Source organism: Falco cherrug, chromosome 12 (genome assembly GCF_023634085.1).
Source record: "Falco cherrug isolate bFalChe1 chromosome 12, bFalChe1.pri, whole genome shotgun sequence".
Lineage (NCBI taxonomy): Eukaryota > Metazoa > Chordata > Aves > Falconiformes > Falconidae > Falco > Falco cherrug.
In genome coordinates this window covers 4,299,781-4,325,714 of record NC_073708.1, presented here as the reverse complement: position 1 = coordinate 4,325,714, position 25,934 = coordinate 4,299,781, and the positions used below count along the sequence as shown (strand labels likewise).

Genomic DNA, 25,934 nt, shown 5'->3' with positions numbered 1-25,934 from the left:
CGCAGCTCCGCGGCCGCCTTCGGGGACACGGGCCCGGCAAAGGCCAGCCACAGGCCACGCGCTTGGCCCGCTGGGCCCCGGGGCTGGTGGCCCCGCTCTGGCGGGAAGACAGAACCTCAGCCCATCGCTTCAGCTGGCGACGGGCCGGCAGCGGCTGCTGGGGTCACTCCGGACTCCAGGCAGGGGCACGGCCGCCGCCATCCCGCCGCCCCGCTCCTCACGGCGGTAGCCGCACCGCCGGCTCCCGGGCGGGCAGGGGGGCTGCGGCAGGCTCAGCGCCGCGGTCCCCGTCCCCGCCTCGGCGGCGCCGCCGTGGAAAACATGAGATCGCAGCGATCGCCACCGCGGCTTTACCTCAGGGCGCGCACCCCTCCCCGCCGGCGACACTGCGGGCGGCTGGAGCCGCTCCGGGCCCGCGGCGCCGGCTCGGGGCAGGGGTGAGGGCTTAGCCCCGGCGCGGGCCGTGAACGGAGAGGGATCGCGGGCTGAGTGGGGAGGGCGGCGGCGGGCAGCCCCGCCGGGCTCGGTGCCGCATCGCCCGGCGCCGGCGCCGAGGAAGGGGAGCGGGAGCGCGGGCCGGGCGCTGCCGGGCTGCGGGGAGCAGGGGGCCGCGGCGGCGGTGCGGGGAGGCGGGGACAGGAGCGAGCGGCCCCCAGCCGCCGCCGCGCCCCGGCGGGGAGGGAGCGGGAGGAGGGCGCTGGGCGGCCCGGTCTCGGTAGCCCCATCCGCGCTCCCCCTGCCCAGCCCCGGCCATGAATATGTAACTCCCCTCTATTTCCCGAGCTCCATTGCGGAGCCTGCCGCTCGCCATATTGTGCTGCTGGGGCTGCGGCTGCACCGCCGGCAAGAGAGGGCGGCGGGAGGCAGCGGCGTAGCCCGGCGCGGCGGCCTGAGGCGGGAGCCCGGCGGGCGGTGAGCGCGGGGCCGGGGCGGTCGCGGGCGCTGCCGCTGGGTCTGTCCCCCTAGCGGGACAGGGGAGGGTGCGGAGCCGCCGGCTGCGGCAGGCTGCCCCGGAGGGGTGTCTGGTGCCGGCAGCGGTGCCCGACCCCGGCGCGGGGGAGGCGGAGGAGGGGCTGCGCCTCCGTGAGGTGGTTGTTATGGCGGGGCGGGGGTGTCCCGCAGCGGGCTGCCCCCCGGGTTTGGGGGGCTGCCCGGGAGCAGCCGCCGTCGGGCTCCGCCGCCCGGGCAGTGGCCGCGCAGGTGGGTGCGCTGCCCGCCCCGGCGTGTGGCGGCTCCGCTCGCCCGGAGCCCCCCGGCGGGTCCGGGCCGGGGCCGCTCGCCCCCGCCTGCCGGCCCCGCATGCAGGGGGCTGGGGGGCTGCGGCGGGGCCCTGGGACGAGCTCCGACCCCTTCTGGTGCCCCCCAACCCGGCGCCTTCGGCGGTGCTGCAGGGCCGCGGGGAGCCCCGCAAGCCTCAGCCCTTCCCGGGGGCCGGCGTGTGGCCGCCAGACCCGGCGGTGCGGGAATATATCTGTGTATATATAGATATATATATGGGGGGGGGCAGTATGTGCACATGCACGCGCTGGAAGCTGCAGGGAGAGGTACCACGCACAGCTGCCTGTCACAGCCGCATAGCTAACACCAGACCGGGGAGCGAGGCATTGCCCAGTGCCTTGCTTGGGAAGGGAGAGCCGCAGAAGAGAATCACGAGCCGTTATTCTCGTTTCTGTAAATTGCCGCTGACTAAAATACAGTATTTGGTGTGATTTATTGCTCTGCGTTCCCAGTCTTTTGTTTCTCTTAAAGCCCGTGTGCATCACTGTGCTGAACAGTGTTCGCAAGGCGTGATGCTGGTAAACTGGTACTGGGAACGACCTGGCTGCTCTTGTGAAAATGTCATCGCTTCCAGCAGGGCATCAGGTGGAGAAAAACACTGTGTCGGGAGCTGTCGATGTGTCTCATCCCTTCACACTCGCTCTCACTCTGATGTGAATTTAGCACCTGTTTCTTGCCAACTTTTATACTCTGTGGTAGCTAGCTCTTCAAAATCCTTTGCCTTCCTGGGACCCGCCCCATGGCATATTCTGTATATGAAATGAACACTGAGCAACATTCTGCTTCTTGGGATTTTTGTTAAGCTGTTTGTTTGTCAGACCATCTTCTATGGAAAAATAATTGGATCAAGTGCCTAAATCCATAGAAATCCAGAGGACAGCTAGTGATTTCCAGTATGATAAATTGTAATCCAGTCCTGTTTGGAAGTGCTTGTAGCTCTCTGTAATAACTATGCATTGCACACAGGCTTTTAAGGATTAAAGGAAACTGCTTGCATTTGAAAAAAAAAATGTGACTGGTGTGTGGGGGTAATTATTTTTGCTTGGGGAAAATTCTTTAATCAAATATGCCATTCATTCAGTGACAAAGACTCAATTTGTCATAGGAGTTCCCTGCAGAGGTTCTCTCATTTGTATTCATCTGTGTTTTCATTAAAAACTTCTGTAATGAGATAATTTGACTTTTTAATACATCATGTCAAGCTCAGAGCTGGCATTCAACTTGTCAGCTAAGACAGGGGCGCTCACTTTGAAAGTAGTGGATATCGATAAGCAGTGTGTTTTGCATTAAAAGATACACTTGTTTGAAGGATTAGCTTTGTCAGTTTGGAGATGGGAGGAATTTTCACTGGACAGATGTTAGCATGAGCTGCAGTGTCAGGCAGCAAGCTTTGTGGCTGGATCTGGCACCGTTACAATACACTTCAGTGATGACAAGTTTAAAACATCTTTAGACCTCATTGACCCTGTGAATTGTATTTACAGTGTTTTAATAAATACCTCATTTCTGCATTCAACTTCATAATAATAGCGAGACACAGATTTTGCATTGGAGGAGTTTAACTTCTTCAGTGGCTAAAATTTTGACCTTTTGCTTCCAAGCTTTGAAGCACCAGCCCTGCTGTAGCTGCCAAGAAAAGCACTGCCTGTCGTGTCTTAGTTGAAATAGTACACGAGCGCTAGTGAAATAAATTGCATGGGTCTCCCTTTATCAATGACGCTGTGTTTTAAGAACGATGTATGTTGAGTATAAAGACTTGGTTGGGCATCTTGGTTGATGAGAGCAGAATTCTGACATTTTCAGGGCTGTGTTATTGTTAAATAGAAATATGATTGGTGCTTATAGGAAAGGCATCAGTCTTGTATGGGAAATAGATGTTGGGATTGTGAATTTCTTCAGCTTTGAATGTTTCTTTTTCCCTTGCTTGACAAAAAGAATGCAATGCAGGGGCAAGGGGAAGGTGGGGGAAAAAGGAGTTTCAAAAAATGAGATGTAAGTTTGCAACTGCTCAGTTGTATTTTTTTTAAAAGGAGCACTGGGTCTGCTCTTAATGAAGCACCAGTTCAAAGAACATGTATGAAGTATCAGAGTAAAGGGATTCCTTCCACTTCTTTTTTTTTTTTTTTTGCCTAAATACCCTTTACCTATTTTTTACTGAGGACATCAGTTTATTAATGATGCAGGAAGGAGAGAGATTGGAGAAGGGATGTTGTTGAGCCCCAGCTTGGTTCTGCTTGTTGATGAAAATAACTGGCCTTTGAAGCTGACCTTAAATTCTTAATTTTCTGAGGAATGAGCAGCGTTCAGTATTATGGAGCTGTTTAGACTTGTTGCAGTGGAGAAATATTTTAGGAATTATCCCTGTCTGCCCGCTCCCCGCTTCTGGATGTGGAGCTTTCTTGCAAACAGCTGGGAGTTAGCAGTAGTATTCAGCTAACTAATTAAAAACCTAATCCATTCTTTACTCTTCACTACTCGGGGATAACGTTAAACAATTTTGTATGATTACTGGGTTTAAACTGTGTAAGTACTGCTCCTGTAGTACTGTTTACAAAATGTACAGTTTTATTTGAGAGAGTTCTTAAAACACAATTTATTCTTAGCTGTCACCCAGCTTTAGATGAAAGCTGTCTGGCTGCCAAATTAACAATTTTGTTTCTATATGTTTATGTCCTGAAACCAGGACATAATAGCTATTAAGTCAATCATACATAAGATGACTTGAGTCCTTCTTTTTGTCTCTACAGGTGTTGCGGGGGAGTTTATTTTCTGTTTATTAATAACCAAGCCATCTTTTGTTCTCATTAAGAGAATAAAAAATGACATCACTATTGGTTGTGGCTAGCTAGCTTCACGGTGATAACTAGGTGAGAAATTTTTGTGACTATTTAACATACCTCTGGAAAAACTGAAAACCAAACATACATCTTGATCTGACGTTCTCAGAATTTCTCCCACAATATAAACTCATGAAAATATTACTGCTTACTGCCATTTATATTAATAAATGTGATGGATAGTAAGTATGTTGTATGCTGAAGAGAAGGATAATGAAGTGGCTCATTTGACGTGATCCCAGTAGCCCGAGGAGAGCAGTATACCCGAATTGCAGTATATTTGGCTTGAGCTTCTACAATGTTTCCTAAAATTTGTTTAGGAGCATCTTGGATCCTGTAGCACTGTAACAAAGCAGCCAAAGCAGTAGTCCAAGAAGCTGATGAGCAGGCTTTTATGTTTTCTGCTGGTGGAATGCAAAATAACAAACACACGTTGGGTTCCCGATGGAAGTGAAAGCAGATCTGTGCTGGCTCCTCAAGCATTGCGGTTCAGGGTCTATTGTGATCATTTCTATGTGCCTTCAGTTTCAGACTGTCTTGGCAAGCTGGGCTCAGGAGGGGCATCTGTGGGTGGGAAGAGCCACCGCAGGGCAGGGAGCAGGAGGTGCAGCCCTGAAGAGTATTCTAACAGATTAAATATGGAAGTAATGTATCCGTTCTGTAGCTCCTGTTTGTTAACATCGTGGTAATCTTCGTGTTTGCAGTCAAAGTACAGGTTTTTGATGTTGGTGGTGCCTAACACCACAGCTGCCAGGAGGGAACCTGGAAGCCTTGACTACACTTACCTCTGGCAGGAGTTTGGTTTTGTTGTTTTTGATCTGAGTGAGCACTGTGTTGTATTAAAACTGCAAAGTCCTGAAGGTGAAATTGAATCAGTGTGTTTCATTATCACCACCAAAAGTAGGTTGAGCTGTCAGGCAAAAAACAGCTGTGGGTTGTTGTTTTTTGGGGTTTTTTTTCAGTTTGGTTTGGTTTTTCCCTTGGTGTAACTGTAGCTGTAGAAGTGATTTCTGCCAGCAGTCACCAGTCAAGGACTGCGTTTCTCCACGTTTGCAGTGTAAAAACTAAAAGTAGAAGATCTGTCTTCCAGAGACCTAACCTTTGCTGCTGAACTGTTAATGGCATTTGTGGGCATGGGAAAGATAATTTGAATTGTAGTGCAAGTACTTTCATAGGATTTCTATTAAAATGTATGGCAAACTGAAAGGTTAACAACAGGGTTACTGAAGTGATCAAACTTAAGCTTGTTGATTGGAGTGGTCAATTCTTGCTTTCAGCAGCTGTTACTTCAGAGAGAGGGCAAGGAATTGGCTAGCCTCGAAAAATGTGCCAGAAGTGCTGTGAGGGTAAGAAAGTACTGTAGAAACAAAAGCACTGGTTCCCAAGCATAATTCTGTGGGGAGGGGGTGCGCTGCACAATAGCAGGGTACATGGTGTTTTGATACAGTCACACCCATGTAAATGCAGTCTTTTACTGCGTACTGTGAGGTCCAGTGCACTATAAACATGCTACTAGAGAATGAATTTTAAAAAGGAAAAAAAAAAAAATTGTTTGATTAAGAATATCCTAAGGCAACGTGTATCATTCCTGGCCTGTTCGTATGTATTTAGTTGCTGTGACAGATTCAACTTTTCTGGTGTTTGAAGGTTTACTTTTGTTTGCTCCCAAAAGTTTTTAATCCTTTATCCTTCCTGCTCTGATCTGATACAGCACTGAAATGAATTTTAGGCAGGGTTTTAGAAAGGCATTTTTGCTTTTCTCCTTCACAGTTGGTTATTAATTCTGAAATCTAAGGTTGAAAGAGCTTAAGAACTTCATTTTTTAAAACTCACTTATACACACAGTATAAGTAGCATGCTTCATAAAACGAGAAACACTGCATAAAATTTAACAACTAACAGAGAAAATAGCAATTGTGCTCACTCTGTCAGAGTGTCAGAGTTCTGCTTAATATTGTTACTTCACAGGGCTAAATTATGGCTTGGTGATAGCTGTTTTCCTTTTCATGTGAGTTGTTGGTGCAGGTCTTCGGCACGTTTGAGGTCAAGTGCTTGCCTGATCTATTGACCCACATCAAGAGTGAAAAGGTACTGTTCCTGTAACAGATTCGTTTTGGCTGCTGGCAGAAGGCATTAATGTTTTATCGTATTTTAGCACTCACTTTTCACGAGGTATAGATGGTGTGAAAGGGTAAGTACCAGGATTTTTTAGCTTTAATAATTAAAATAATCTTACTACCTGTTGCATTAGAACAATGGGCAATGTTTGCTTTTTTTTTTTTTTGGTGTTACCAAAAACTGAAGAGTTTTCTACTTAATCCCTCTGAGATTAAAAAAAACCCCGCAACCTAAGCTTTTTGATTTATAAATAGCCTGGTTTTGAAATGTGATGAGTTTGAGCATTTGTAGGTATGACAGCTAGAGGGAGGTGGATGAATTCCGGACTACCTGGAGGTAGCTAACATGATATAGAGGGAGTTCTTTGGCAACAGTATGATAATTTTATGTATTCCAGTTTTTGTAGCTGAAGAGATGCCCAGGAGGGTATGATACAAAACCGTAAATAAGATGTTGAACGCTAAGGACTGAGATTATTGACAGTAATGGAGCGATCCAGGAGGCAGTGTGAAAAGGCTATTGATGCTCATTGCATGGAATATAGAACTTGTATAGAATAAACTCAGATTTGAGCATCAACTACGTAAGAGCAATGTACTTGAACATATAGTGCTGATATGCTGTTACACTTCACTGCTATAAATATACAGAGAAGCACCAATTTAAAATCAATTACTATTGTTACATCCAATAAATGACTGTTCTTAACACTGTGATTAAACACACTTGAGTATGATCAGAAGTTTAATTTGGTAGGATTTTTTTTCAATTCCTTAATGCTCTTAACTTCTAAAATGGGAGGATTTTCCCTCTTCGGTCACTTGTATTAACATTAGATTCATTAAATTGTTCCATAGATGTACATATGTATAGCAGATGGTTTGCATGAGGCCACAGCACAAAGGTTTCTAAAGGCCAGGATGAGCAGCTTGACGGCCAGATTGGAAATGCTGCCATACTCCCTGGATCAATTCATTTCAGGTCCAGTAAATTGTGAATGGCAATTAACCGCATAAAAAGATCCTATGTCTTAAGGCACCAGGCAAAAGCTTTCTTCTTGAGGAAAATAAATACAGTGAAGAAACTGTAAAAGACCATGTGCTAGCAAAAGCTAGTGGGTTTCAGAAATGCCAGTGTTACTTTCTTTCCCCTCTGTCGGATGTCATCTGTCTGGTAGCCTACTGGATGTTTGATAGTCACAGCATTAGGTGTCGTTACTTCATGTTCGAGAGAGGGTTGGGGTTTTTGTGTGTGTTGAAGAGAAATGCCGGTTAAGCTTATGGGGCAGGTTGTAGGAAAATGGGGAGTTCGGGACTAGTTGTCAGGAAAATGAAAAACTCAGAACCAGTGTGATTGAGAGGGACAGTCATGTTGGGAAAGTGTCTGTAGTGTTACCGACTGTTGAGGCAGTTGAACTGCGACGATGCCTCAGATTTCTTTGCATTCCTCAGTTTTATTGGCTGCTTTGGGACATTTTTGAGGTTGTGGTCTTGAATTAATTTTGCAGCCTACACGCCCCCCACACCTGGTAGTGCTCTAGGGCAGAAATGAGGTTGTCTCTCTTTACTAACTGCTGTTCATAGACTGACAAAAAATGGATTTTTCAGTTTGACCATCTGAAAATGCAGAGCTTTATAATATTTGCTTCGGGAATAAATGCAGTTTCCCTAATTCTCATGTACTTCCAGTGCTGAGTGCCATCAAATAACTTCTCATGTAGTCACGTCCCTTCCAGATGAAAAGCTTTGTTATTGAAAGTAATGGGATAACAGGAAAAAATATTGATCTTTCTAGGGTGACCTTTACAGTGGATTTCAGTAAGCTTCACACTTTTAGAAATCTAGATTCAGTTTTAAGTGGAAAATGAGAGAATCTGACAAACAGTCTTAAAGATCATGTGCTTCCAAGCAGCCTGTAGAAATGCATACTTGAAACTTGTAATACGCATTCTGGTGACACAATACTACTAAGAAAAGGAGAATATGTTGTTTTTTCATACAGAACAGGCTGTATTTGTATTTTAAATGTAGAATTTGGCACAACCTTGAGTGTGGGGAACATCTGGCATTCATGTATGTACAAATAGTTCTGGTTTTATTATAGTTAAATTGTTTTCTCAGCCATAGTGGGGCTATATTGATATAATAGATCAAAACATATGAATGTTAATCTCTTCATTTACTTTTGTCCCTGCCCATGGCAGGGGTGTTGGAGCTAGATGATCTTTAATTTCCCTTCCAACCCAAACTATTCTATGGTTCTGTAAATAAAGCAGGAAAATAGGATGGCAAAGAACCAGAAGCAAACATTGTTAAAATGGGATTGTCAGAATGGTTATCACATTGTGTTGATTTCTCAGTGTGCATGGTGCTATCCTTCAAGTGTAACTGAAATTGGAATGACTTAAAGTAGTGAAAGGGTAGACCTGCTTTAGGTTGTTTAATCACATTAAACATCGACCGTAACATGCACCACAGTCATATGGCCTGCATTAATACACATTATTATTTACAGTAACGTAGCCTCAGGCTAGTCCCAGCCATTCTTTATTTTTGTACATTTTTATTCAGACTTAGTTTCTGTTTATTTTTTTAGCTCAAAACCAGGTTTCCAGGTTTGCTCTGTAAGAATGAAATACCGAACCCCTTCAGAATAGATCTAGGGAAAAAAGACAGAGGATTAACTATATGAGTGCCTATGGCTAATGGCTATAATGCCTGCCTTCTTCACACAGTGGAAAATGTGGTCTTTGTACCCTTGTGCAGTTGTCCAGGGAAAAGTGTAAGGGCAGCAGCTGAATCTGCGGTGGAGGCAGATGGGTTTCTGTCTGGGTTGGCATGAGTTTTGCTTTTGCAGTAGGTTTGGAGGGACATGGAGGAGCGGAGGCTTCCTGCAGCGCCTGGGAGGCTTTGGGTGGTTGCAGGGGGACAGAAGGGTGACACTGCCTTGCCTTGGGGCGTTCGGGAAGAAGCTGGAGGAGGACTGTGCTGGCATTTGTGAGGATCTGGGGGGGGGAGTGAAGGTTGTGATTAGGGTTGTAATGATGCGGGGGGTTTTAAACACGCACAGTCAAAGCCCAGTTCAGGATCCGAGGGCGATGCCCTGCGAAGAGTCTGATCCTTATTTCTCAGCAACACTGTTGCTCCTGGAGCTGCCGGGTGCTGATTTTGTGTCTTTCATGGAGCATGTAACAACAAGCTCTAGCAAGGTTTCTTGCTCCTTGTTTGTTTGTTGGGGTTTTTTTTTTGTTGTTGTTTTTTTGTTTGTTTGTTTTTTCTTTAGTTCAGTGTTTCTGTCTCACAAATACAGTCCAAGGACATGTTTGTTTGCAAGCTGATATATTGTAAGGGTGGAAAGCATGGTGTGAATATTTTTTATCTGTTATCAGATTTGACTTCTGGAGCATGTAATTGCTGTTTGAAGTTTCAGCTTCATAGCTTCTATTAATTTGGCGTCTTTAATAGTCTTTTAATTGGCTTTGATTGTGCTTTGCAGATGATAGACTTCTAGTTAGTGTGTACAAAAGTATTTTAAACACTGGCTTTGTGTAAGTGGAGCTAACCCCTCATATTTAAATGTAGTAGGCATTTACAAAGGAGTTCACTGACAGTACTGCAGAGCATTAACTGACAGTGTTTGGTAATAATTTTGAAATTAGCCCATGAATGTACTTCTAGGTGTTCTGTGATAGTAACTGAAACTATTGCCTTGATAACATTTATTTTGTAATCTGTATCTGACCCTCGTAAGTTTGCAGATTGACTAATCCGTCACCAGTTACAGCCCTATTCTAACAGCTACAAATGTTAAATTTGGGCAGATCCCTTCAGCTCTCAAGAGACCCACTTTTCAGTAGGTCGTCTAAACCCAAAGCATTTTTGCTTGCTGTTGGTCTATTTAAATGTGGGTACAGGAGAGAGAAAGTGTATTCTCAAAAAACATGTAGTGTTTTGGGCCTTATTTGTTAATTTTCCAATTTATACAAAAATACCTAGTTGTGAATTTTACTGCTGGTTCCACAAGTTCTTAGAAGATATCGAAGGAAAATGTTCTTTTTCTTAAATATGCGGTTATATCATGTGTTTACAGAAGAAACTCCCAATTTAGGCAGACCTGATGGGTATTTTCTATAACATACTAGGTATCTGAAGTTCTAATTCCGTTGTTGCTGTTTTCACACAGTTCAAACAAATGGATTCTACTTTGTATAAAGCTAGTGGTCACTGTAGTCCCTTCTGATGTTTCTTTTGGGGGTAAGGAGGATGTTTGTGTGGTCATAGTCAGCCACATAGATTGTAAAAGGTGTGTGGAGTAGATCAGGTTTCTTCAGCTTTTTATTATGGCAGTGGTTTATTCGTTGATTACTGTTAGTTGCCATCGGCTTTTCTTGGCTGTTTCACTTTCTATACAGCAAAACTAAGTAAAAATGTTTCCGATCATGAGATAAACCCATAATTAGAATCACTGGGGTTGGAAGAGACCTCCAGAGATCATCTAATACAACTTCCTGGTAAAAGCAGGGCCAATTAAATCAGGTTGTTCGTGGCCACATCCAGTGGAGTGTGCCTGTCTCCGAGCGTGGACATCCCACAACCTGTCTGGAGAGACTTTTTATTAGTGAGTGTTTTGCTGTAGCTTTATGCTTCCAGTAGAGAATTAGTTTCTCGTGTGAATTGTACTGATCAATGCTTACTCTGTCCATATGCCTTTTGCCATGACAAATAGGTTCTCATTTTTGGTTTTGGTAGGTTATGTACTTGTTGCTTTATGTCTGGCTCATGGTATGAGTCTACAGCACAAGCTCCTAAAGATTTTAAATGGGGCTTTAATGACTGTAAGAGATAATGATGGATACCAAACCATATCTTATCTCTTAGATGTCTTCAGGACTGACAACTTGAGCCTTCCATGTTGGAGATGAGCTGCACTACAGAGGCACTGTGTTTTGATTGCAACTCTGAACGTGAATCAATGAGCTTGAATTTGTTGCTAGCATAAATCATGACTGATTGTGTCAGAAGACGATTGTACACGTGGCAAACATAATATTGGATTCAACTTGCAAATAGAAAGAAGTGAAGATCTTCCCAGTAAGGGATGTTGTGACATTGAACTTGATATTGGGAGGACAAGGACTGATAGCTAATGAACTAAAAACACTTGAGCAAGACATTCCTCTCTCAAGTTTATCCCTTTTTGAGATCAGTATGTAATTGTAGTGAGCGCGGTATAAACTTGCAAAGAGGCTGTTTGAGGAGTGGTGACGATATGAGTCAACAGGCAGGAGAGGAAGGGGAGGCATGGACAAACGCGGTGACATACTTGTTCAGGATCATCGACCAGTTAATTTCAGAGCTGGGAACAAAATGAGCTCCAGGCCAGAACCTGATTCGGCTGTCTCCCAGGGATTTTGACATCTAGGGAAGAAAAAAATAACTTCAGAAAAGAGTGAATACTAAAAGTACTAGATTGTAATCTAGTACTAGTTGTCCTAGATTGCTTAACATCCAGTTGTAATCTGAGCTGCTAGTGAACTGCAGTGAAGATTAATCCCTTCAAATAGTGTCTGTCTATTCAGAACTGTATGGGGTTTGTTGGTTGGTTGGGTTTTTTTTTCCCAAATTGAGCTCTTAGGCAGAAAGTAAAAGCAGAAAAAAAAAAAATATCAGAGTGCTTTAACTGAACAAATTGAAATGAATGACTGAATTGAATACTTTGTCAAAATACGCAATTTGTCCTTAATGCTAGTCACAATATCAGAGAGAGTAAAACGTAAAACTCTAATCCTGTTAAGCTTCCAAGTAACTGCACTATGATACCTCTTTTTACAAGAACTAATCCTTTGAAAAAAAAAATGGGAATGGTTGAAGGTGCTGTTGAACTTGGCATACCAAATAGAAGCCTAACTCTCTTACTGTTTTAAGTCTAAATATTTACCTTTAAAACTTCGAACAAAAATCACTTTCTAAGGATTTAATACTGTGTAGAAATGTGTGTATTATTTTTTTAAAGAGCCTGGTGCAATTTTTTTCCCTCTAAAGTGTTTTTTCATGAAAGTATTGGAGATCAGTAGGCGAGTGCGAGTTAAAAGGCAGCTGGTATGGCTGTGGCCACACCTGAGCTGTGTTTGTGGGTTAGCTGTTCCAGCTGCTTGGTACCATTCCACCGTTTCTGTGATCTCAAGGTATTCTGACACAACCACACATGCAGTTGCACTTTAGCCATTGCCTGGGCTACAATAGACACTGCAAAGCGTTTTGGAGAATAACTCCGGTTGTGTGGGATCTCTGGTGTCCAGTAGAAAGTCCCCTGCTCCCTGGTTAAAGCAGAACCGCTATCAAGTTAAGTTCCAAGCTAGAGCTAAGGAAATCTTGAATTTTCACAAATGACAAATTTTGAGAAATAAGATTAAGGAGTGATTATACATTGGTGAATCTAAGGGTGGTAGATCTCTGAAAGGGTAAAGTAGGGCAGCGCAGGAGCAGTGATGCGGCTGCTGAGCTTCTCTTTTGCTTTGTAGCCAGTACAGCCTGCCTGCCTGCAGCGCTTGACTGTTCCGAGGTGTATTTGCTGCCAGTTGGATTTTATTTTTACTGGATGGTTTCAGGAATGGGATACCCAAATACCCAGTCTCCTGTGACTCACAGCTACATTTGAGCAAATAAGTGTATTTCAGTTATAAGAGCTTGTAAAGTGGATGTGGTGTGTGACAAGTGTGGATGTTGCTCTGCTGGAGTTTTGCTCTAAGCATGCTGGAAGGACGCTCCAGCATAAATTCCCCGGTCACTAAGCAGGCAGGAGGTCAGAGAGGGGCCTTTTCTGATGGAGTCCTTCATAGTGTGATTTTTTCCTATAACTGTCTGCCTGTTCTCCAGGAACAAGACTTATTTTGTTGTAATGTTTTTAGGCCCCAGCCATTTGTCTTCAAATTTATTTTGGAAAATAGTCTACAGATGGATGAGCACGAAGAACAAGATTGCATAAGCCCTGTTTTCCAAGGAAATCAGGCTTAAATAGCAAGGCTTTCAAATGAAGTGATGCGATGCTCTTTACTGAAGCTGGCAGACTCATCTCACAGCTCTAGTTAGGGAGCTATTTAACTTGGGGATAAAGTTTGGTTTTCTAAAAGTCAATCAAAAGTTTCCGAAGCGCTTTAAGAACAGCACAGGTGTATCTTGTTTTCTTTTGGTTTTGATGCTCTGGCAATGTGGAGAACTGAGAAACATCCTGGGTACAAAGGAATAAAATTCTACATGTTCTGATAATCTTCAGCCATCTCCCTGTTTAATCTTCTGGTTTTCTTCTGTAAAAGACACAAAGCAACTAGGTAAGTTTTATGACTAAATGCTAAATGTTAGCTTGTTTCCCTCTTTTTGTATGTTTTTTGGAGCTGGGGAATGACAAGGAATCAAACCTGAAGAGATTCATAACATCTCTGGTTCTCAGATTTGTCATATGTTCTTCTGGTTATATCAGGTGGCTCTTGCTTTGATAGTGACAGATGTGCGCACTCTGTAATTACAAAGTTTGTGCTGGAGTTTTACTGTGCTTGAGGACCGAGTTGGTCTGAAGGACTGCAGGTGTCCCTGTTGGTTAGGGGGTTTTTTTGTTGTTTTTTTTTTTAATGGCTGACAGGAGTAGCCCTCTGGCTATAGCATAATTCACAACAACTAGTACTTGTTAGTGGCTCTGGGAGAAAGATGTTTGATCTGCCTACAGGAATGTGGCTTCTCCCCTTCATACCGCCCTGTCATCATTTGACTGGTTGCTTTCCTTTTATATCCAGAGGGTATAAACAAGGCATAAAGGTAAAAAAATGATAGAAAGTATAAAGTCATGATATGTTAAAGTTTTTTGCAAAAACTTAATGATGAAAGGCTCACAGGGGTATCTGACTTCACATTGCTCCTAATGCTGGCACATGTAACCTATGAAGAGATCCCATTGTCTTTGTTTATAAAGTGGAAAAGATCTGAAATGTTGAATATGTATTAATATGTTTCAGTAGGTTTGAATTGACCATGTTTCCAGCGTTCCTCAGATTTTGACTTCATACAAACCAGGGGCAGAGGAGGTGTTTGCTAGTGATAAAGCGCACTCTGTGGATCTCTCCAGCTTTCCGCTAGCTTTAAGGCCAGTATTTTTCCTCTTAAAATCTGAGACTGCTATCACTGCAGACCTTAGGGTGAGAATAAAGCACTCAGCATCTTGGATTAGAAGCCATTAAAATAAAGATGGTCAATTATTTATCATGACACTTGTACCCTGTCTTCTGCAGTGTAGCCTCAGGCCTGTAGGGAAGGTTGCAAAATAAATGATAGTGTTAAGACACTTGTTCTCCAGATTAATAGGTTTGCTGACAGTCTGGCATCTGGAGAGCTGCCGTTCTGTGTCAGCAAGTGTAAGCGTGCAAGTTTGGGCAAGATACTGCTTGTGCTTGCGATGATCTCTTTACCTGGGGCCGCTTTGATGGGCTCTTTACTGTGATGGAGTTGCATCATGTTGGGAGCAGGGTTCTCTTTTAAGAGAGGCTGGATTTACTGGGATTTAGTTGTCTTAATCTGCTGCAGTCTGACTGAATGCTTCAGCAGATTTTTGGGGAAGGGTGTGAATGATTAGCAGCTGTGTGAGTTTCTTCCAGTAGCTGAAATGATAGTTAAATGTGTCAGCTTTAAAAGCACTCAAGAGTAGTATCCAGTGCAGACACAGAATAATAATGTTGGGTCTCTGTTGGAACAACCCAGTGGCACCAACACATAACAAAAGTCCTCACCCTGGGGGACTTGACTTCCCAGAATTACCTTAAATGACAGGGGAGATTAGAACACAGAGAAATACTATTTCCTTTCTTTGCCACTAGTACGCTTCTCAACATTGCTTCTCTGCTGAGATGTGTCACTTAACACCATCATTAAATTCATACCTCTGAATAATTTAAATGAAATACCTGGAATTCTAACAGGACAGTGCAATGCTTGGCCAGACTGGGAGCTGGCAGCCTGCAGCAGGGTTGTGGTGGCACGTCGCTCTTCGTGGGGAGGTGAGGTCCTAACTGGACATCTTACTTTCCTGATCCACACAGAGAAACATGTCTCTTGTGACAAGTAAACTGTATTTTTAGGGCACAATATTTATATAGTAAAAATTGGAGTTGACAGTCTGTCATCTCCTAATTATTTCTTTTGATGCCTCTTCAGATGCTTATTACTTATTAGACGTAATAGTGGACGTGGCTACTTCATGTCAGGCTTCCACCACCACCACCACCTTTTTTGGTAAAGTAAGAAAACTAATTTCTGTGCTTGGGTGAAAGTAGGTATAATAATCTTTGCTGCACTGCTTCTCTTGCTTTTCCCTCCACAATTAATTAAAGCTTATAAAGTAACCTTGTTCTCCAGAGAGGTTGACCCTTTCATGTAGAGCTTGATGAATCAAAAACTGGATTATAATGTATCTGGTAGATGACAATAGGATCTGCATTTGGCTGCTGATTTCAAGGGTCTGAAATACAAACCTAGATTTAAAAAAATGAAAGTGATAAAAAAGGAAGAAAGTGCTTCTGCTTTTCCCACCTAGTAGAAATGTCTGCAACTGCAAGCTTGCCTCTTAGATGGTTCCATTCATTTTTTTAAACATAGCCCACAGTCTGGGATACATTTTCCTTCTTCTTAACGCAGGTAGTTTTTGAGAGATGGGGAAGATTGCTCCTTCTTCCCCAGTGTGAAAACATTTTCTGTTCAGAAACATCATTTTCTTCTATCGTTTTGACCCAACTTTCTTTCACATCAATGGTGACCATGTGTGGTCATTTTGCCTCATCTCATATGATAATCCCAGAATTTGGATGGGAAAGCATGATGGTTTCTCTGTGTTGTTTTTTTTTTTTGTGTGTGTGTGTGGTTTTTTTAATGAAAAGGTGATGTGTGCCTTTGCCTGTAAGCAAATTCTGCAGCAGTGGTTGTGGAGTGTATCAGTCGTCTGTTGATGCGGTTAGTTCTAGCTCTGTCCATTTCCAGGAATGCCTGTCTACCACTACTGATTAAAAAAAAAAAAAGAAAATTGAGAAACCCCTAGTAATGTGTGTATGATTCGGGTTTCTGAAACTTAAAAACTTCTGACTTTGTCCCCCAAGTCATTGCAAATCAGGTGTACATCTGCTGAAGCCCAGCAGGACTCAGAAAAACTGAACCTCTTGGTTGAAATGACCCAGCAATAATCTTCCAGCGTTCTCTAACTTGTGCTAACCCCTAGCGATGCATTTTCAGGAGGAAAAAGAAAGGCAGTATAGTGAGCTTCCAGTGAACGTGTTTAGCTGGTTTTCTGTGTGTGTGTACAATTTGGACCTTCCACTTGGTTAGGAAGTAGACTGTACTTGACCCGTATGCACGTTTGTAAGTGGATGTTTTATGGATGTTTTCCGCATCAGGTGGCATTTGCAGCTTTCACATCACACAGCCAAAGTTTTATGGCCTTCAGTTCTATGTCACTTTTGTTTAACAACCTTAATTGATTTTCACAAAGTGTTCATGGCTGACTGACTGCCTTAATTTTTCTGGAGGGGTGTTGGGCATGGAGTTATCCGCATGGCATACAGTGGAGCCCGGTACTTGGATGAACAAGTGTTCCCCCTGTGCTTCTGCTTTGTTGGCACAGAGACTGCTGTGTCTGTGTAGACCTGGGGGCTCCCTGCTGGCCAGAGGAGCCTGCCTGGGAGCGGAGCTGGCTCCTGCCCCCAGATGTATGGGACTCTGCAACTTGTTTCTCTTTTTCTTCCCAGCCATGTCTCAAGCCGTGCAGACAAACGGGACGCAACCTTTAAGCAAAACATGGGAGCTCAGTTTGTACGAATTACAAAGAACACCTCAGGTAATACGTGCTTGAGAGCTGGCCTTTGTGGCAGGGCTTTCTTTTATACTCTGTAGAATGTGAAGCTTGATGTTTAAGGTTTTCTTTTTCCTTTAGGACTAGTGTTAAATGCCTATTCTAAATGACAGAATATATAAAAGAAAAAAAAAAAGTCTTTCCAAACCAAAACCTCTCCCATAATGTTAAAAGAAAAAGTTTCATCTTTGCCTCTTTTTCCCTTTCTTTAGCAGTATGGGTATGTGTGCTTTACGTGGTTATATATGTGTCTGGGTTTGTCTTTTGACTATGTTTCTCTTTAAAAGAATAGTACAACATGCAATCTTTGTGAGGCAGTTACTAAATTCCATTAAAGAACTTTTACGTTGTTTTACACTAGGAAGCAATCACCGATGGCTTGGAAATAGTGGTGTCGCCCAGGAGCCTGCACAGTGAACTGATGTGTCCCATTTGTTTGGATATGTTAAAAAACACCATGACGACAAAAGAATGTTTGCATCGCTTCTGTGCTGACTGCATCATTACAGCCCTCAGGAGTGGGTATGTAAATATTATTACAGGGAAAAGGGGTTTCACTTGAGATGAAAATGTGATTGAGAAAATCCTTGAAGTCCTGGGTACTGATGGGGAGCAGTTCCTTGCCTGTGCACTGCAAGTTTCTGCACATCTTCTGTATTTCACTCTTGTGTGTTCAGCCAGCTGCGGCAGATCCAGATCTGGCTTTTTCCTCATGAAAAATCATCCCATAATTTTGTTTCTTGCAAGGAGTTGAAAACCTCTTTTTTCTTTTTTTTCCTTTTCTTTTTTTTTTTTTTAAGATCCAGTAAAAGCAAAAAAACCCCACCTACATTACTTACAAAAATTAGTCTTGCCTTTTCCTAATAATAAATGTCAAATTGTGTGGCCCTTCAGCAGTAGTTCTGCTTTCAAGCTTCACTACCAAAACAGCCTATGCTAAAGGACAATTTTTTCTTGTATTCTTCAGTTACAGGTCCATATTTCCCAAAAGCTATAGAATTCTGCAGTTATCTATTTCTGATAATGGCAATTACCTGTGGTCAGAGGTCACACTTAATTTGCTGTGCCTGTGTAACTTCTGATGAGTAATTAGCAAGAATACATTAGAGGGAAACAAGAAAATTATCAGCAGTAGACATCTATGTTTCAGCTACGGAGGCCTCTTCCTCTTACAGCAAAAAAATTGGGTGAATCTGATGTTTTAGTTAAATGAGAACAAAATGGTAGGAAGGACAAGGCTTTTTAGTTTTCCCAGTAGTTAGTACTTGAACTATAGAATAGTTCCTTAATCTTTCTTTTATTCTCTGTGTGTTAGAAAGACTATGCCTTAGTATCATTTGCACTAGACATGCATTTTTTTCTTGGTGAAAATCCAGCCAGACGGTTAAGGGAAGGAGCAGTTTGCAGAGTGGAACTTTTGAACTCTTTGGTCTAAATACAGTTTAGATACATATATCTGAAAACTAGACACATGTTTGGGGTTTCTGTTTAAATATCTGTACCTACCTGATCTGTCAAAAGATAGACGCCCCATTCCAGATTTACTGTAAATATCAAGTTTTAGTGAGCACTTTGACTATGAATTGCAGCATTAGGGCAGGCTTTTGTTATTGCAGGGGAGTTAGTATTGTTTTCTTCCTTCTTGTTCATGTCCAGCAACAAAGAATGTCCCACATGTCGTAAAAAACTAGTTTCAAAACGATCACTGAGACCAGATCCAAATTTTGATGCTCTCATCAGTAAAATTTATCCAAGCCGAGATGAATATGAAGCTCATCAGGAGAGAGTGCTAGCAAGAATCAGCAAGCACAATAACCAGCAAGCTTTAAGTCACAGCATTGAGGAGGGATTAAAGATTCAGGCCATGAACAGGTACGTAATCCATGTCACTTGTCCACAGGTAACCTTGTTTGCCTTAACACTAAAAATACACTGTCTGTCCTCACTCCCTGTATAGCTTGATATTCCTCTGCTCTGAAGTCTGCCAAACTAATTTGTAACCTTGGGCAAAATAATTTTTAACCTTTTTTCTACTAATAGAAACCTTTGTATTGCTCCCTGCCACTTCTGTGGCAGCCTGACGTAGACATTTCAGCCTAGCTTTGCCAAATTATAGCTATCACGTCTTCAAAAATAAACTGTAATATAGTGAATCCTGTACAAGCGTATTACCTTTACATGCAAATAAATGCACTTAATACCAGAGCTTAGGTTTTAGTTGTGACTTAATTCACGAGGCTGGAATATATATGGTTTTTACACAGTAGTGAAATCCAGGGGATGCATTTAAACCTAAGAGAGCCATCTGGGAAAGAAGCCCCAAACTTCATGTCATGCTGAATCATGGTGTGATTTATATTTTTAATCACCTGTGGATTCATGTTTAGATCAACGTAATGGTCTGAAGTTGCCTGAAAAATAACTGTATGAAGTTAAAAATTTTCTTACAACATGTTTAAAAGGTGTTTGAGGGATAGGAAAAAATCCATAGTTTTGTCTGTGAGTATATTTTCATAAGAAAGAACGAATTATGGTCTTTTTTAAACTTTAAATATCTCTGAAGAAACATTTAGTGCTTGTGTGTGCATATGCCTGACTTCTGGCTTGGTGGGGACCGGGAGAGGGAGGAGTTGTACGAGCCTGTGGGCCTGTGTTGGGTGAACTCTGAGTGCAATTAGTGTTTATTTGTACCTGTTTCTGACCAGGTTACAGAGGGGCAAGAAACAACAGATTGAGAATGGCAGTGGAGCGGAAGATAACGGTGACAGTTCCCACTGTAGCAATGCCTCAACACACAGCAATCAGGAAGCAGGGCCTAGTAATAAGAGGACCAAAACATCGGATGATTCTGGGCTAGAACTGGACAATAACAACGCAACTGTGGCAATAGACCCCGTAATGGATGGTGCTAGTGAAATCGAATTAGTTTTTAGGCCTCATCCAACCCTCATGGAGAATGATGACAGCGCACAGACGAGGTAAATGTCTCCTATTCCTCTTCATCTATTCTGCTGTTATTTTTTGGTGCTTTTGTTTTCTGTCGCTTCTTGGGGCTTTTTAGATTCAATTTACTTTAGTCATACCACATCACGTTTAACCATATGCACTCTTTCCCTCTTTCTGCTCCAAGTCAAGTAGATGGTACTGCTCAACTATTACCCAAAATACAGTAACAATCTGTTTTAAGCCTTTGATCACAATAAAGATATATTTTTAAGGGTTTTGTAGTGTTGCAGTTCACAGCAGGTGCTAGGATGATGGTATAATATCAGTCCCTTTTCTAAGATTCTTTGGGAATAAGCAAACCTTGTGTAAGTGTCAGCAGTTTTCAGAGCTTTGTGTCAGTGGGATTTCTACGCTGGAAGCTTTTCCTGGCATTTTTTTCATGATCCAGTCCAAGCACAGACTGCAGATTTTGGATTACAGCAATGAGCAGTCTCAAGGAGTTTCCTCAGGTCTCTTCCTGGTGCTCTCTCCTAATGAGACATCTCTGTAGTGTTTAGAAATACATTATACGCTTCAGCCAGCTTTTCTTTTTTGGTTTGGAATTGCAAGGGAGTTCTGGGGGGGGGGTTATGAAAGGCAAAAGGAAGGCTAAGCTTCTGGGAGAGGCCTCTGCAGCATTTGCCAGCCTTTAATTCTTGCATGAATAATTGAAGTGAGAATGGTTAGTGAGGCAATAAGGAAAAGTAACGGGGAGCAGAGGTGCAGTGTGTCATGTTCGTAGCTTGCCCCTTAGGGTTTTCTGTCCAGGCACTTCAGACTGTATCTGTGCTTGGAAGATTTCAGCAGTCATGAGTAGTTCTCAAACCCCTTGGCAACATGTTACAGGTTTTTTGAATTTGAGCAGATGACAGTGTAGTGCTGTGCTCTCTACAAAGAGCAGGAAGGCCTGTGGGAGAAGTGTCAAAAATATGTATGGGCACTTTGGAACAATAGTTTGCAAAGTTGCTTGCGTGTCTTGGGTGAAAGCAATTAACACTGTCTGTGAACTGTCTTCAAAGGCCTTTTCACGCTTGATGCTTAATATCTGGGGGTGTTCCACATGTCTTTTTCCCATACCTGCAACTCAGACGTCTGATTATCTTTGTGGTTGTTGTCACAGGTACATCAAGACCTCAGGCAATGCCACCGTTGATCACTTGTCCAAGTACCTAGCTGTGAGACTGGCTTTGGAAGAGCTTCGTAGCAAAGGAGAATCAAACCAGATGAACCTTGACACAGCCAGTGAGAAGCAGTACACCATTTACATTGCTACCGCCAATGGGCAGTTCACTGTAAGTAGAACTTTTAACCGAGAGTAAAACTGAGCATCAGCCATCTTTGATACAGGTTCCATTAAAATCCACTCAGTTGGACTTCTCCTGAGTTGGCTTAGGTGTACAATTCATAACACCATGTTTTAGGTGTAGAATTCGTAACACCATGATTTATTTAGAAGCAGAGCAATTGCTTTTTAGGAAAATTTATACAGCAAAAGTTTGGTTAGTAGAAAAGGAGGGAAATAAATTACTTGGGGGGGGGGGGGAAAATCCAGGGATGCCAGCAACTACTAGCTGACTCATGCCATTGTTTTACAGTTAAAATGGAAGAGGAAAAATACTACTTTATCTGAGGCTCTTGTTTCAAAAGCAGATAGCTGTAGCACCAGGAGGCGTCTACTGTTAGGTGGCGTTTCTCCACGTCTGTGTAGGCTTCCAGTATTCTACTGTGTATCAGCTGTGAGTACACTTAACGGAAGAATCCCTCCTCTTGGTTGCTGACTTCAGAATACACAGATAAAACAGCAAGGCAGTATCACAGTGAAATTGAACTCTGAGCCTGCTCTTGGCTGGGGCGTTTATCTGAACAAAAGTCTTCTGGTTAAAGAGACGGGCAAATGCTTTGCAGTAAAAGTCTGTTTCAAACAGCTTTCAGACACGACTACAGATTGTCCCTTAGAAGCAGAGATGCTTTTGGTGTAAATACACTACTACTCCCTCTGTAGAGAGAGCGGAAGGAGGAAAACTGAAGTTTACTTTATTTGCAACTAATACTCACTTTGCAGAAGTGTGTTTTGGTGCTGTTTTAGTGAGATCAGCAGTTCAGAATCGCTTGCGTTGTGGGGTTTTGGTGCCAAGTGGCTAGCTAGTAACTTGTGCCACATTATTGGCGACTTCTCCAAGTTCAGCACGTTTCTCCGATTTACGTAGTCTGTTTCTACAGCACTACCCGTGCAAGCCATCGGTTACTTCATTTCTGTTTTGGTGTTCTCTTCTAGGTATTAAATGGGTCATTTTCCTTGGAACTGGTCAGTGAGAAGTACTGGAAAGTGAACAAACCCATGGAACTGTACTATGCACCAACAAAGGAACATAAATAAGCTGTGGTGGAAAACTGAGATGGGACTAACTCTTTTTATAGCTATGACTTCTTTAATATTAAAAAGAAGGCACCACCATTATCTTCATGGACAATACACATGATGCCTTCAGGCTCTCTCAGTATACTTATTAATATGATTAGACAGTATTCTGGGTTGTATTTAATTTAGTCTTTGGTTTGGGCTTTTGGTTTTTCCCTAGGAGACTAAATGACCTTCTCCAGTGCATTCCAGTGTTTGACATGCTTTTTTGTTCCTAATGCATGATAACTGAACGAGTGTTCCGGTTTGGAATGTCTTAATTTTGTCCAGGTAAATCTGGATTTCTAATACATTTGACACAGTTATAGTAGCCTCTGTGAAGTATTGAGCATTGGATGGCTGAGTAAGTCTATTCAATAGTAACATATGCCAAGGAATGTGTTAAATGTTGTAATTTGCTAATGGCTGTCCATATAAAAGATTGGTAGAGAATTGATTTCTGATAGTCTTGCAGCTAGAGGTAATCCGATTCCCTAGAAAAGATGTATTAATAATTTTCTTGTGAAGAGAGCTGTAGTGAGAAAGCGGACACTTTTAAAACCTTGCCGTTTACTGGGCTTAACACTTCAGTGCAAGGTGATTTATGAGATTGGTTTGCTTTTTAACGAATATTTCAGTCGAGAAAACTCCCAACAACCTAACCCCGTAACTCCTCCCTGTGTCGAACACACCAATCTTGATGCATTCTGCAGTTTCCCGTCTGGCCCTGTTGCAGTGTTACCCTGTCCTCGCAGGCTTCATTGAAGATGATCTCTTGGAAGTTCTCTGCTCCCTAGAATAACAAATTTGCATTGTGAATGTATTGGAATGTTCTCTAAAGAACTGTCCTGAAATTTTTTTTTTTTTTTTTTTTTTTTTTTTAAAGCAAATCCCCAAAATTCCAGCACACAGACTTAATGCAACATTGAAATGCTTTGCTTTGTGGAATTTCTGCTACCCCAGCTGTGAACTTACCTGGGCTTCAGTTTGAGTAGGGAGGACTTCAACTGTAAGCTGCTCAAAGATTTTAGGTTTCTGTTTTGTTTCTTTTCTTTTTTTTTTTTTTTTCCCCCATAGCTTTAACAAATGTGGCTTAGCACTTTGGAAGATGATTTTAGTACTTGACAAAGTTTACCGTTTAGTGTCTTAAATTTAGGTTCAAGTTTTAAAAAACTTGGCAGTAGGCTGTTGTGTAAAAGTCCAGTAGCTACTGTTTATTTGCATGTTAAATTCCTCTCCCCTTGCTCTGGACCTTGCTGTCACTTACTGGGGGTTGCTTTACCTATTGGCATTGTGTCCTAAGGGAAATGACGCCACCATGAGATTCCCTTTGCTGTAAGACTTGCTGATGTGCTGATGAAGCCTTCACCCATTTGCACCTGAAGCTAGCAGGAAAAGTTGCTATGATAGGTGGGAATATACTTTAAACCGTACGGTTGTGCTCCTTCTTTGTCTTGCCTGTAGTTAAGACTGGTTTTGGCATGTGGTACGTAAGTATTCAGATGCTTGGGGATTCTCTGGGGAGGGAAATGCCCTTCCATCACTTCTGTCTTTCAAGCTTAGCACTTGTAAAAATGTGTCCATTCCAACTGATGTTTCAGATCAGCTTTATCCCAATGTGAAAACTGCACAGGCTTCTTTGAGTAACTTTTATAATTTCCTTTTACTGGAAACTTTTTTTGTGTGTGACATGAAATGGCAGTTTCCAGGCCCCAGAATGCCGAGGGGGCAGCTTTCAATGACATGCGTTATTCATGACTTTCTGGTGAAATGTTGCATTGTATAGACTAGTAGTGCATGTCCACTAAGTATAATCTGGGGGGTGGGGGATTATAAACGCTTTAAAATTTATGGGGAAATTTCTAGATTAGTTGCAGCATACCTTCCCATTGTGATAGCTAAGGTAATGTCCAGTCCCTTAAGCAAGAGAGGTGTTTGTGAAGCTGAGCAGTCTGTCTAGGAGCTGTCTGTCACTTTGTCCCCAGTTCTTTAAAAAGCGTGGGAGAATGTGAAGCTTTTATTTTCATGTTGTAGTGAATTTACTGAATATTTATGTTCTTTAAATATTATATATATATAATGTAGTTGTTTGATTAAACCATTGATTGCACTGTGACTCTTAGTGCTATAAACTATTTTATTTTCAAAATGACTTTACTCTTCCACCTTTTAAAGCCATGCTATGTTAGGTATGGGTTAGCCTAATAGCTCTAGTAGCCAACTAACTCATTCTCAAATTGACAATAAAAGCAAAAATGTTATCAACAACCTGTTGGAACTTCCAGTGTTGCTTCCTCTTACAGTTCATAAAGCAAGCCCTTTGGACAGCTTTTGTTTGCTAATGCTGCTGTGGTTGTGGTGGCCAGAAGGAAGGGCGAGCAGGCACAGCTGACCTCCGCCAGCATGGATGCAAGGCGTCTGGCCGGAGCACTGTTAAAAGTCCCTTGAAAATGACTGAACTCCCCTGGGCATCACATGCTTTGAATGAGACAGAGGCGCAGAGAAGACAGCAGCTCTTCCAGTCATAGGTGCTGGTGTGCCAGTGGGAGCCTGTAGCCCGAGCAGCGGCGTCAAGGGGTTTCACAGCACTCGGGTTAACCCCAGCAACTCTGGCTGCCTTGAACTTGTTAAGCAGCTTCAGCAGAAAACAGTGTAGGGTAACTAACAAATCACTCGGGCTAAGGTACTTTGTTAAAAAAAGTCATGTTCTGTTCCTTTCCTTGTTTTATTTCTACAGCTACTACAACTTTTAACCAGAAGGATGCACCTCGAGTTAAGAGGCAATGCTTGTGTACAGTAAGCATAGGGTTTCTTGAGATGTACTGAACGTAAGCCATCTCTGATTGCAGGAGGTTCCTCTCTCTGCCTGTACTCCCGCTGCTCGCTGTGCTGACACTGATCTTCAGAGCCTCCTCTGAACAGCTTTAACTCTCTTAGAAAGCTTCCCTCAATCACAGCTAAACAGAAAACACCCAGAGCGCTCACGGGCAGTGGCTCAGTGCTGTATGCAGCGGGTAGGTAAACGTGCTCCTCGGCTAAAAAGCATCAGAGGTGCCACTGTACTACCCATACCGGTAACTAGATCATATCCCAAAACTTCGTTTTCCATCATTCTCTGGTGTTTGTCTTCCAGCATGCTGGTCAGCTGATAACCTAACACTGATTTCAGTACCCTAATGGTTCCAGCATTTACTCAGTTCTGATTTTCTGTTGAGCACAAGCCACTTGCAGTTAACACCTCAGTGCAACAAAGATTTGTGGCATGCTGAGGGTTTGTCATTAGTGATGGTGGCACAGCATGCATGGCAAAGTACTATGCCAAGTATCAGCTCAAGCTCCGTGCTACAACATCGGCCAGCTCTAAGAATTTCAAGAGAATCAGCAGGAACCTTGGCCACCAACACCTGCATTATTCTGATTTTTCTTCTCCTGTATTT

The 25,934-nt window shown here is 42.8% G+C and overlaps 1 protein-coding gene across 3 annotated transcripts; it reads left to right on the top strand.

The window, feature by feature from the left end:
* The first annotated feature begins 315 nt into the window (after window positions 1-315).
* RNF2 (ring finger protein 2) lies at window positions 316-24,613 on the top strand. Of its 3 annotated transcripts, none has more exons than XM_055724609.1 (7): window positions 316-437; window positions 17,011-17,099; window positions 17,476-17,636; window positions 18,771-18,986; window positions 19,820-20,092; window positions 21,220-21,391; window positions 22,375-24,613. In XM_055724609.1, the coding sequence occupies exons 2-7, from the start codon at window positions 17,013-17,015 to the stop codon at window positions 22,474-22,476; spliced, it is 1,011 nt and encodes a 336-aa protein (XP_055580584.1). In that variant the 5' UTR covers window positions 316-437; window positions 17,011-17,012; the 3' UTR covers window positions 22,477-24,613. The 3 variants fall into 3 exon arrangements, with proteins under 3 accessions (XP_055580584.1, XP_055580583.1, XP_005443376.1); XM_055724608.1 differs by lacking the exon at window positions 316-437 and adding an exon at window positions 713-912; XM_005443319.4 differs by lacking the exon at window positions 316-437 and adding an exon at window positions 13,227-13,560.
* Window positions 24,614-25,934: the final 1,321 nt, after the last annotated feature.